Source organism: Halichoerus grypus, chromosome 15, assembly GCF_964656455.1.
Source record: "Halichoerus grypus chromosome 15, mHalGry1.hap1.1, whole genome shotgun sequence".
Lineage (NCBI taxonomy): Eukaryota > Metazoa > Chordata > Mammalia > Carnivora > Phocidae > Halichoerus > Halichoerus grypus.
The window spans coordinates 52,993,622-53,005,994 of record NC_135726.1 but is presented as its reverse complement, the minus strand read 5'-3'; the positions used below and the strand labels follow the sequence as shown (position 1 = coordinate 53,005,994).

At 60.9% G+C, this 12,373-nt stretch overlaps 1 protein-coding gene across 8 annotated transcripts in view; it reads right to left on the bottom strand.

Moving 5' to 3' along the window:
* Window positions 1-1,470: 1,470 nt before the first annotated feature.
* The window catches only part of BICRA (BRD4 interacting chromatin remodeling complex associated protein), a 79,855-nt gene continuing 68,952 nt past the window's right edge, over window positions 1,471-12,373 (bottom strand). For 7 of the 8 annotated variants that reach the window (XM_078062758.1, XM_078062760.1, XM_036114091.2 and 4 more), the window contains 8 exons: window positions 8,002-8,634; window positions 7,643-7,823; window positions 7,225-7,334; window positions 6,192-6,253; window positions 4,680-4,828; window positions 4,388-4,482; window positions 4,063-4,165; window positions 1,471-3,565 (listed from right to left, as the gene is read on the bottom strand). In XM_078062758.1, the coding sequence (XP_077918884.1) occupies window positions 2,472-3,565; window positions 4,063-4,165; window positions 4,388-4,482; window positions 4,680-4,828; window positions 6,192-6,253; window positions 7,225-7,334; window positions 7,643-7,823; window positions 8,002-8,634 (2,427 nt within the window). In that variant the 3' untranslated portion in view covers window positions 1,471-2,471. The remainder of the gene's footprint in view (window positions 3,566-4,062; window positions 4,166-4,387; window positions 4,483-4,679; window positions 4,829-6,191; window positions 6,254-7,224; window positions 7,335-7,642; window positions 7,824-8,001; window positions 8,635-12,373) is intronic. The other variant, XM_078062761.1, reaches the window with a different exon arrangement.

Here is a 12,373-nt window from a genome sequence, read left to right as displayed (position 1 = left end):
CAGCTAGGAAGGGGGACCGTCTCTCTCTCCGTGGCCCCACATACCAGCTTTCCCGCCACAAACACCCCTAGGGCCTGCAGAGAAACTGGAACATCACCCTGGTCCTGCCGCGTCACCGGGCACCTGGACCTTAGCAGTGGCCTCTTGGGCTGGGCTCCGGGTCCGCACTCGCCCCGCCCGTTCCCCACGCGGCCGCCAGAGGGCGCTCAGGAAACCCAAGTCAGCTCAGCCCTCGGCTTAGAACCTTCGCGGTGGTTCCGCCATAGCTCAGCAAAATCATCACCATGAAGCATAGGGTCCTACACGACAGGCCAGCTTTGTTCTCTCTGACTTCACCTCTCATTCCCTCCCTCCCCCTCCCACCCCCCAGCTTCCAGCCACATGGGCCTCCTTGCTGTCCCGCAACACTCCAGATATGCTCTTGCCTCAGATGCTTTTCCCCCCAAGAACTCCCTGTGGCTCCCTCCCTCATTTCATGTAGGTCTCTGCTCAAATGTCACCTCCTCAAAGAAGTCTCCCCTTCCCACCCGATCCCGGACGCCTTAATGTGCAGTTACACAGGTTGTTCACTGCACAAAGCACTCACTGAATGGGTGAGAGGAGGCTGGAATCCAGCTCACACTCTGCCCTTCAAAACTCAGTGCCTGGAAGAAAGGGGCACTGCTTTCTAGTTCACACAAAGGCGTCCTAGTTTGGGACTAGAGCCTTGTCCATTCCTCTACCCACCCCCTACCCCCGCCCGAGGAGATACGCAGATGTCCTAACCCCCTGCACCTGTGAATGTGATCTTATTTGGAAAGAGGATCTTGGCAGATGTAAGCAAGTGAAGATTGAGATCATACTGGAGTAGGGTAGGCTATTATCCAATATGGTCTCCTTTTAAGAGGAGACACCAATGCCGAAAAAGGATGTAGCCACAGGACCAGGAACACCCGGAAAGTGGGAAGTCAAGGAAGGATCCCCCTGCAGAGTTTCTAGGGGGAGCATGGCGCTGCTGGTGCCTTGTTGTGGGCTGTCCAGCCTCCAGAACGGGAAAGAATAAATCTCTGTTCTTCTTTTTCTAAGATTTATTTATTTACTTTAGAGAGAGAGAGAGAGAGCAGGTGCATGAGCAGGAAGGGGAGACGGAGAGAATCTCAAGACTCCCCGCTGAGCACAGAGTCCAACGTGGGGCTTGATATCACGACCCAAGCTGAAACCAAGAGTCGGTGGCTTAACCGACTGCGCCACACAGGTGCCCCAAATTTGTCCTCTGAAGCCCCCCCAGGGGTCGAGACTTCTGCCTGCCATGTTCAGCTGCACCCCTGTGCCCAGAACAGGGCCTGGCACCCCTAATAGGTATTCAACAAATAATATGTGCAATGAACCCTCACAATCCCTTCCCCCACCCAGCTCTGGACCCAACCCCCAGACTTCAAACAACACCCCCCTCCCAAGGACCCAAAAGCAATGGGGCCGAGACGGAGTCAGTACAGTTTTAAAAAAAGGATCAGTTTTTAATTTACAAGAGTTCTAAATGTACAGAATTCTCCTTTAAAAAAATCGTTATACACAATAAATACAGTACAAAAAAATTTATCTTACAGTACTAGTTTTGTCTCCGAGATTTCAAAATCTGGCGCGGGCGGCTGGCGGCAGGAAGAACAGAGGGAAGACTGGCTGGGGAGGGATGGAGGGGTGGGGAGGAAGACCCGGGTTTCCTGTTTGGGAGGTGCTCGGATTTCAGTCGAGGGGCGGGAGGGTTCGAAATCTCTCTCTCTCTCTCTCTCTCTTGCTCACTCGAGCACACACACAGGGACACGGGACGCGGAGCTGGACGCACACACATGGATGGGACACAGGTGCCCGCGGGCACAGCCCTCCGAGGTGGGGGTCCGGGACGCTGGCTGACGCCCGCCCTTCCCTGCGTTTCCTTTTACAGCCTGTGGGGGGCGGTAGGGAGAGGCTGAGCGAGGCTCGCAAAGGACCCTCGCGGCTTTGAGCGCCCTCGACGCGTGTGGATCTGTGCGGCCACACGGACAAGCCCAGTACCGGGACACGCGTGAGCAGTGGGTACGACCAGGGCACCTCCATCCCGGGCAAACACACACGTGTCCCCCCCCTCCCCTCCCCCACGGAGGGGCGGAGTGTGGCAGGAAGCGGGAAGAAATAGGAAATGACACACCGGGATTACCCCCACCTTTGGCAGGGGGACATTTTACATTACAGCCCCCTCCCCTCAACCCACAACCCCCACCCAACAACCCGGCTGAAGCAGGAAGTGGGGGACGAGGCCTTTGTGACTCAAATAACTTAGGCAAGAAAAACCGGTCAGGGGATCCCCGGCTCGTGTCCCCCAGGAGGCTGAGGTCAGGCGCCCGGCTGCCACGCTGCCCTACCCCCCGACCCCCGACCCCCACCCCCGCCCCCACCCCCGCCGGCGTCCGCGCATGCGCAGGACGGGGGCCAGGGAAGCGAAGACCAGCCCGGTGTTATCTGTTCAACGTCCTGGCGCCGAGGCCACCGTTGTGACTGGAGGGCGGGTAGGCCTCTGGCCTGTGCAGGGGCGACGGGGAGGCAGGCGGGACGGCCGTCGGGGCGGCGTGGGGGTACGGGGGGGCAGGTGTCCGCCCCGGGGCCTGCTGGAGGTTCAGGATGCTGTCGATGGCGCTCTGGAGGTGTTCCGTGAGCGTGTCGTCCTGCGGACTGTCGCTGGAGAAGCTGGCCTGGTCCACGTCGGGCGACTCGGACTTGCGCCGCTTGGCGGGGGGCGCCTCCCAGCCGGGGTCCCTGCTGCCGCTGCCCTGCCCGGCGCTGGCCGCGGGCTCCGGGGGCGCCCCCTTCAGCACGCGCTGGTACAGCTCGTCCTCCACCGCGGCCAGCTCGCGGATGAGCCCGCTCGTGGCCTCGTCCACTTTGGTGGCCAGGGGCGCCGGACTGCTGCCCCGGGCTCTGCCGCTCCCGGCCCCCTCCCCGGCCCCGCCGCCCAGGGCCTCCACGTTCTCGCGGTACGTCTTCCGCAGGGGCAGCCGCGGGCAGTGGGGGGCCAGGGCCGTGGGCTTGCGCTCAGTGGCGGCGGGCGGCGGGTGGTCCACGGTGCCGTTCATCTGGCCCGTGGCCGGGGGTGGCGGTGGCGGCGGGGGCCGGGGCGGGGGCTCTGCTGCCTTGAGGGCGGCAGGCGGCGGGGGCTGGTGCACAGGGTCCAGGGCGGTGTTGTGGACAACCTTGCTGAGCCCAGCTTCCTGCTTGATCTTGAGCTTGAGGCCGATGCGGCTACGGGCCTCGTAGGTCTTGATGGGAGGGCGGTTGCGGGAGGGCATGGGGCCGTCCTCATCGGCGTCCAGGGAGGAGGCGGCTGAGGAGGAGGAGGAGGAGGACAGGGAGGAGGACGCCCGTGCCCAGGTCACCGAAGGGGAGCCCCCCGCCCCACCGTGCCGAATCACCAGCTTGGTTGGCAGGTGCAGAGGGGGCTGGGTGGGGGCCCCGGACACTGAGGGTGGTGCTGGGCCGTGACCAGGGAGCCGGTGTCCCTCGGAAGAGGCAGCGATGGGGAGGCCAAGAGAGCGCGAGGAAGACACATACTCATCTGCAAAAGGGGGGGCGGCAGGGAAAGCATGAGACGCCTGTGAGGAGCTAAGGGGAGCCCGCATGCGATGGGCATCGACAATCTGCCAGGCCTGGGGGCCGAACCCTTGACTCATCAGACCCTCAGGACGCACTGCTGGGTACCACTCTTTTCAGCGATCCCCAAACCCCCTAATGTGCAAGCAGGAGCTGACGCGAGAATGGCCCTTAAATTTTGCAACCACCCCAGTCCTGGCTCTGCTCCCTGCTTTTCTGTCCCCCTGGGGGTGGTGGGATGTCCCAGCCAGAATGGAGTGGAATGGACACACAGGGATGGAGGAGAACAAACTCAGTTCTCTCCAGTTCCAGAGCCCGGAGGTCAGGGTAGGCCCCACCACTGCAGGAAGGCGGGGTGGAGAAAGGTCAGGCCGTGCACCCCGTCTTCCTGCCCCCAGGTCGAATTCCACTGCAGGGGCAGGAGCTGGGGACCTCTCTCCCTCCCCTCCCCTCCCCTCTCACCGGGCTTCTCCTTGGCCAACTGTTTGTCCAAGGCAAGGGTGGTCTTCTCCTCCTGAATGAACATTCGGTCGATCATCACCATCTCCGCGGAGGGGCTCACCCTCTGAGGGGGAGGAAGAGAGGATGGGCCAGGGAAGGAGCCAGGCGGGGGAGGGCACGTGGGCAACCCGGAAGGATGGGAACGGATTCCAAACGGTCTTGGGATCTGACTACCAGCCTCCCTTCCTCCCGAGGCTTCAAGGAGAAGGCCCCCCACCCTAACGGGCCCAAAGCGGGCGAGGGGAATGGGCGGGGCCTCCCAGGGAGGAAGGTGTCAGGACCCTACCCGGGACTCCTCCAGAAGCAGGAGGCGGTATTTATTGAGCATGGCCTGGGTGCGTTTCAGCAGCTGCGTGGAGACCGTCTCAAACTCCTCGTCCACTGTGGAGGAAGAGAGAAGGTCCAGGGGCACAGACGCCGGGGAGCGGGGCTTGCTTGTCCTGGGCCTCAGTCAAGCGGACGCAGAGGGGTGTCTGCCCCTGCGTGTGTGTGTGTGGTCTCTTCCCACCCCCCTCCCCACGCTAGGGACCAGGGAGGGAGAGTCCCAGGGGAGCGGGGAGACGGAGTGGGGGGCTCACCTTTGTGGTAGTCGTTGGGGGAGGGGAGGGCACCCTGGTAGACGTGGTAGGGCAGGAGGCGATGCAGGGCATCCTCGAAGGAGGGGAAGGCTGTCTTGTAGTCAGGGTGCAGGACGGAGCCCTGATGTTTGTGCAAATGTTCCAGGAAACTGGGGGGTGGGGTGGGGAGAGACCACACACACACACACACACACAGACACACAAACACACACACACACAGCTGGTGGTGAGGCCGGGAGAAACCAGACCCCGACCCTGAGCCCCCGGGCCCCAACACAGACAGCAGGGAAATGCGCTAACGCGGGCCGGACGCGCTTGTTCTGTCTCACGGACTCTGGCGACAACGCAAGGGACCAGGTGCTATCATTATCCCCACTCTACAGATGGGGGAACTGAGGCCCGGCGGAGTGATGTTCCTCCACCCAAAGCACATACAGCGTGGGGAAGAGGCAGAGCTGGGAGCCAGATGCCAGGGCTTGAACCTCATCCCCCTCATGCTATCCTGTCTCCTGCCACCTGGGGTCAGCACGTCCTTACTCTGCCTCAGGCCCAACAGCAACCTCGGGAAGGTGGGGAGCGAGGGAGGCTGGTCCGTTGGGTGGTACCATCCAGTTCTCTCCTGGGCTGTTTTCTACCACATCGCGTGGCAGTGAGTTATGTCTCTTCATTGTGTGACTGTCTCTCTCTCCCCAGACATGTTCATCTCTACCCTGAGCTTAAGACCAGCACCCCCACCACACCATGGGGGCCGGAACCCTGTCTTGTTTTCAGAATCCAGTACAGGACTGGGCACTGAGTGAGTATTTCATAAACACAGTAGAAGGAGAGCAGAAGAGAGAGAATGCAGGCAAGCATCCAACATTTACCCATTGCCCACCCAGACCCCATCCATCCAAATATCCATCTATCCACCCAAACACCCAGCCAGCCAGCCAGCCATGCACCCACCCCAGACCCCATCCATTCATCCATCCATCTAGCCAAACATCCGTCAATTCATCCATCCACATACCCATGTATCCACCCAAACACCCATCCACCCAAATATCCATGTATCCACCCAAACATCCATCCAGATCCCCATTCGTTCACCCAAACACCCTTCCATCCAGCCATGCACCCACCCCAGACCCTCTCCATCCAGCCATCCAGCCAAACAGCCATCAATCCATCTATCCAAATACCCGTTTATCCAACCAAACGCCCATGCAGACCCACATTCGTCCATGCACCTACCCGAACTCCCATCCATATCCATTTGCCCAAACACCCACCCATCTTACCACAGTCACAAGGGATCCTCACCTGTCACCCTCTCATCACTACTATTACCACCCCGCTCTCTAGAAGGGAAACTAAAGGTCTTTGAGGGAAATTATATTGCCCCAAACCACACAGCTAACAAGAGGCGGGGCCCGCGCAACCCCACTTCTGAAAGGTGGTCCCCACACCCTGCTCCCAAGCTTCCAGGAAGGCGGGGGGGGGGGGGGGGTGCGCAGTGCTGCAACTCACCAGGCTTCTTTGCTGGGCTGAAGCGCGGGGGGTTTCTTCAGACTGCTCATCTTACTTTCATACTGCAGGGCAGAGAGGTGAGTGAGAGGCCGCGCCGCCGAGGGGCCTTCCCTTGGCGCCCTGACCCCCTTTCGACCCCGCCTGTGACGAGGAGAGCCGGCCCACGTCTCCCCACCAGGCCCCCCTCCCTCCCGGGGTGGGGTCCTGGCCCCAGCTGCTGGATGTGCTGCCCAGCACATGAACCTGCCGGCAAGACCTGAGCTGGGCCTTGCCTGGCTCCCCACCGGCCCCTTCTCCCATGGCGTGGGTATCGGCCTCCACCTGACTCTTGGTCTGGACACCAGGCAGGCTCCTGCAGGCTTCCTCCCTGCTCATCTGATGGCCTTGGCCTCTGCTGATGGTCCCGGGTCTGGCCCACCTGGCTGCCAGGGTTCTCTCTTTCTGCCCCGGCTCCGCCCATTATGCCTCAAACCTCTCCACCCTGACTTCCCTCTAGGCTGCTAGCCTTGGAGGCCGGCATCCTGGTCCCTCCACCTGCTGTGTTCTTGTCTTCCTGCCTCCCCTCCATTTCCCCACAGAGGGTCTCTGCCTCAGTCTCCCCCATTCCCCTCAGTCTCCGCCCTGTCCCCTCCATTCTGGGCCCCCCATCATGAGACACCCCGGCCCTCCCATCCGCCTCCAGCTCTGTCTAGGGTCTCACCACCTCCTTTCTCTTGCCTCCCTGCCCTCATCCAATGGTCTCCCCACGTCCCTCCTCCTCCAGCCTCGAACTCTCCCTGCTCCCACCCCCAGTGATGGCCTCAGTGACGCACGTGAGCCACCGCTCCTATCATCACCCTGTGTCTTGGTGTCTGTGGGTCTCCATCTGTCTCGTTCTCTGGCATGCGCCCACCTGGGCTGTCCTGGTGTTGGACCCACCGCCCAGACTGCTCTGTGACGGCCTGTTGGCCTCCTCCGCCCCGCCGGCCCCTTTCCCGGCTCCCTGGTGACATCGCTCTGGCCCTAGCGCCCTCCCACACGGGAGGCCTCTTACCTGCAGCCCGGAGGACTTCCCTGGCCCAGCCGCAGTGGCCTTGGCCACACTCAGGGTCGGGAGGGTGCTGGCAAAAGCTTTGCTCTCGGCAGGAAGCAGAGAAGGGAGGCCTGAGGGTGGGGGTGGGGGCAGACAGGGCTCAGGGGTCACTGGCACAAAGGCCCCTCCACAACGTGACCCCCAAGCCTGCACCCCGCTCTCCTCTGGTCCTTTGGCCTCGGCAGCCCCGCTAGCCCTGAATCGAGTGCCCCCGCAGATCTGGGGAGACAGTCCTATCTCCTCCACCTTCCCTGTCCTGTGAGGTCTGGGGGACCCCTTGGGCTCACACCCCCACAGCTCTGCCCCAGCCCGTCCCCCTCCCCCTGCCCACCCACCTTCAGGCCCCCCACTTCTCCTGCGTGGGCTACCTCTCCCCTACCTGCGGTGGCCATGGGTGCCGGGGCAGGGGGATGGCTGGGGGCGGTGGGGGTCCCGGATGGGGCCTGCCCGCTGACCAGCACAGAGGCAGTGGGGCTGGCGAGGGGCCCCAGGCTGGCGGAGGTCTGCGGGGCGGCGGGGGCCCCCCCGGCCTTGTTCTGGAGAATGATTCCGGACGGCACCTGAGGAGGGGGACAGGTGGTTGAGGGGTAGGGGGCACACACTAGGAGTGGCGGCAGCCAGGCACCAGGGCTGGGGATGAAGAGAAAGCTGGAGCATGGGAGGGACTCCCCATCAGACTGGACGGGGAGGGCAAGGCTTGCAGAGTGGGTGGTGGGGCTGCTCCCTGCCTCCGATTACCTGGTGAAATCTCTCGAGAAGAGCCTTCGGCTGGGGCAGCGCCGGGAAGGGGGTGGTCACCATCTGGAAGGTCCGAGGAGGCGGTGGGGGGGGCGCTGCGGGCTCAGGGACCAGGTGGAGGGTCGGAGGGGGCGTGGGGGACTTGTGGGGCCCCTGGCCAGGAGGGAACTGGAGCTGGAAGTCGGGGGGCGTAGGGGCTGGCAGCCTGGTGGCTGTATCCGTGGAGGCCACGACAGAGGATGTGGAGGCGGGAGGGAGGTGGGGGGCTGGGGGCAGCGGCCCCTCTGGGGGTTGGGATGGGGGTCGCAGGGGGGGCTGGGGTGGGCCTGGGGCAGCGGGGGCCGGGGTGCTGGCAGGTGGGGGGACTCCCAGCTGGTTCTGGATGACAAAGATGCCAGGCAGAGTGGGGGGTGCCTGGGGCGGGGGGCAAGGGTGCAGGGTGGGCTCTGAGGGTGGGCGGGACAAGCTCTGGGGCTGGGAGGGAGGGCGGGAGTGGGGGCGGGAAGGGGGGCGGGAGGGAGGCCTGGCGGGATGTGGCGAGGGCAGGTGGGGGCTGTCTCCCAGAGGGGCCTGGTGAGGTAGTGATGGGGACGAGGAGGGGCCTGGGCCCTTCAGCGGAGCCGCTGCCGGGATCTGGGCAGGGGAGGGAGGTAGAGGGGAGGGGGCGGGGGTCAGAACCAACCTTGGCTCCCATTGCCCCAGGACACTGGGGACCCCAGCCACGCCCACCAGAAACCCTCCTTCTTAGCCACCCCTGTCTTGAGAGAAAGGACTCCGCCATGCCTATCCTTCCCACCTCGCGTTTCTGAACTCCCCACTTCACCTGTCTACCTCTGCCTCCAACCCCACCCCTGCACCTGTCCCTACCTCCACCCCTCCACCTCTTCCCACCCCACCCCTGCACCTCTCCCTTCCTCATCCCTCCACCGGTCCTCACCTCACCCTGCACCTGCCCCCGCCTCATCTCCAGACCTTTCCCTCTGCTCTCGCCCCCTCCCCATTCCACCCCCCCCCCAGATGAAGGTGAGCTCTGCAGGGTTTGGGGGCAGCAGCGGAGAAAGCAGTGGCGGCGGCAGGGGGCACCACACCAGCTGCCCAGCGGGGAGGCGGGGGGCCAGGGAGCGCGAGCACAGCAGCGGAGGGGAAGGAGGCGGCCGGCTGGGGGGGGCGGGCAGCATCCCAGCTGCCAGCCCCGCGGGGCCCGACTGTCCAGCCCCCCACCCTGGGAGGACAGACGCCAGCACGGATGGAGCGGCTGCAGAGCACGGGGCTGCTGGCTGTGGAAGGCACGGGGCAGGGGGGCTGGGGGGGGCTGAGGGGGGCAGAGAGCGGGGGCTAAGGATGACACCTGAGGGGCGGGGCCGGGTGCCTCTACGTGTCCGTGACCTCTGCCTCCGTGTGCCTATGTGGCCGCAGCTGCAGGCCTCCCTGGGTCCCGTGTGAGCGTGCGGGTACGGGCACCTACGCTTGTGTGTCATCAGACTCGCACATGACATCTGGGCACCGGTCTGTGATAACCGCAACCTTGCCGAAAACACAGCCGGGGGACAGCACCTCCGCACTGTCCTCCCCCAGAGTCCTAACCTCGGCAGCCACTGTCTCCCCAGCGGGTACCAGCTGAGTCCCCGACACTGGGCTGGCACCCCTCCGCTGTCACCGAATCCACACCCCGGTGACAGAGGAGAAACTGAGGCCAGGGAGCCAAAACGGCTGGTCCTGAGTCTCCCTGCCTCCCCACCTCCCCCGTCCCCCTCCCCCGTGACCTCCAAGTTGTCCGAGGATGACTCAGGCTCAGAGGGCCCAGGGGGGTGGCCCAAGGCCACCAAAGCTGCCACACTCCAAAGCTGGGGCTCTTCACCGTGAGCCCCCAAAGTGGACCGACTCGTGATTTCGAGGTTACGACTTGCTTGAAGCATCCAACGCCCTGGACCCTTCTCCAACACCCCGTCCGAGGCTGACCCTGAGTAACTTCTGGCAATTCAAAACAAAGCCCCCCACACCAATCCATCCACACACATCCCCAAAGGCTAGCCACCTCCAGGAAGAGATCGGCGAGGCCCTTGGCTCTCGGAAGCGGCTGCTGAGGATGCCACCCGGACAGCACTCTGGTCTGCAGACTTCGAAAGGGTCGCACGCCCTTTGACCTGGCAATCCGCCCTTGAGCAATCAGTGAGGAAGCATTCAGCACTGGCTCACGGGGCTCCCCCATTGTGGGAGCATTTAGAATAGAGAACAGAGGAAAACAACAGGTTTTGGTAAGGGTAGGGAAGACAGCTGGCCACCTCACGAAGCCCTGGGAAGCGTGTGCGTGGGGCTGGTGCGGAGAAAGAAAGGCGCCCGAAAGCTAAGTGTAATCAGGAGAGTAACGCATGACATGATGGCAGGACGACCGGCGACACTAGGTTATGGACAGTGGGTAACAGTACTGTCTCAGCGCTAAATGGGCTGAATCTGATGCCTCCACCGTGGTCAAGCAGGAGAATGTTCTTGTTCTCAAAGGCTGAGACGTTAAGGAGTAAAGAAGCAGAACGTCTGCAATTTACTCTCCAACAATTCCGAATAAAAATGTATACATATCAAGAGAACGGAGAAGAAAGCGAATGTAGCCAGACGTTTACGGTGGGAAAATTTGGGCAGTAGCCAGCTTCCAAGGCGCCCTCCCCCCCGTCCCCTGGTCCCCCCGCCAATCCCCACCTCCTCACTATTCGGTCTTCTCCCACATGGTGCCCAGGGTTAGTCTCTGGGACCAACAGATTTGGCAGAAGTGATCCGACGCTACTTCCAAGATTCAGTTACAGAAAGGGCTGCGCCTTCCATCCCAGGACTCTCCTTTCTGGTGGATCATTTCCTCTGGGGGAAGCCACCTTTGGAGCATGTTATAAGCTGCCCTTGGAGAAGCCTGTGTAGGGAGGGGCTGAGGCATACTCTTCAGTCCAGTCGAGCCTTCCGATGACCGCAGCCCCGGCTGACTCTAACCTCCTGAGAGGTCACGAGGCAGCACCTTCCGGCCACAGTGCTTCCGGACTCCTGATCCTTACAAGCTACGTGTGAGAAGTGAATGCTCGTGGTTTAAAGCTGCTAAGTCTGGGGGCGTCATTTGTTACACGGCAACAGATAACTAATATATGCGGGTAAAGAGTAAAGATCTCCCATGAGTGCTCTGTACTATTCCTACAACGTTGCTATCTAAATTCTTTTTAAGCGTTTAAAAAATAAAAACTGAAAAAGTTAATCTCGTACTCATTAAAAATACAGACAAACACCCCCCCCCTCCCCTAATCACGTCAAAAAAACCCAAATGATACACTGGGGGAAACAGCTGCAATTCACAGTGCAGTCAAAGCTCATTTCCATCAAATATAAACAGCCTCCAGAAATCACTAAGAATAACAACCGGTGAGAAAAAGGGGCCAAGTATATGATCAGACAGTGCACAGAGAAGGAAACACAAAGGCTTATATAGTTCAAGAGAGGCTCCACCTCATTTGTGCTAAGAGTAATGCCCATCGAAAGCACCCTGTGGAACCTTTTTCACTCATCGCATTAGGAACAAGCCATGTCTCATAAAAACACTCTCTTCTACGGCCTCTGAGGGTTACTGGCACAATCTGCTAAAACTCCAGGACAATGCAATCCAGCAGCAGCTGTGCAAATTATAAGTACACATTCGCTTTGATCCAGAAAACAGGCTTCCGGGAAATGACCTGACAGATGCACGTGCATGTGTGGGAAATGACGGGTCGACAAGTTGTTTACTACAGCTGTGCGGGGAGGGACAAAGCTGGACTGGGCTCTTGTGCATCTACCCAGCATTTACAGAGGAGAGGAATGACAGTCCGTCCCCATGGAGGAATACTTCACAACTCTAACAAGGGATCAAGGAAACTCTCCACATGCTGCCAAAGCAAGCATATAATGTGCTGCCTTCTGGGCAGACAGAAACGGGAGAGAAACGTAAATCCACATTTACGCTAAGCTGTACATGTGTAAAGAACTGGAAGGATATACGAGAGCTAAGTACTGTGGTTATCTGGAGGGGCAGGTGGGCTGGGAATGTAGGCATGGGTTTGGGACACTGCCCCCCCTTTTTATTTTATTATTTTTTAAAGATTTTATTTATTTATTTGACAGAGAGATAGAGACAGAGAGCACAAGCAGGTGGAGTAGCATGGAGAGGGAGAGGGAGAGGGAGAAGCAGGCTCCTGGCTGAGCAGGGAGCCCGACTCAGGGATCGATCCCAGGACCCTGAGATCATAACCTGAGCCGAAGGCAGATGCTTAACCAATCCCCTTACTTTAAAAAAAATGCTTTTTGGAGTGCCTGGGTGGCTAGTCCATGAAGTGTCCGACTCTCGATTTTGGCTCAGGTCATG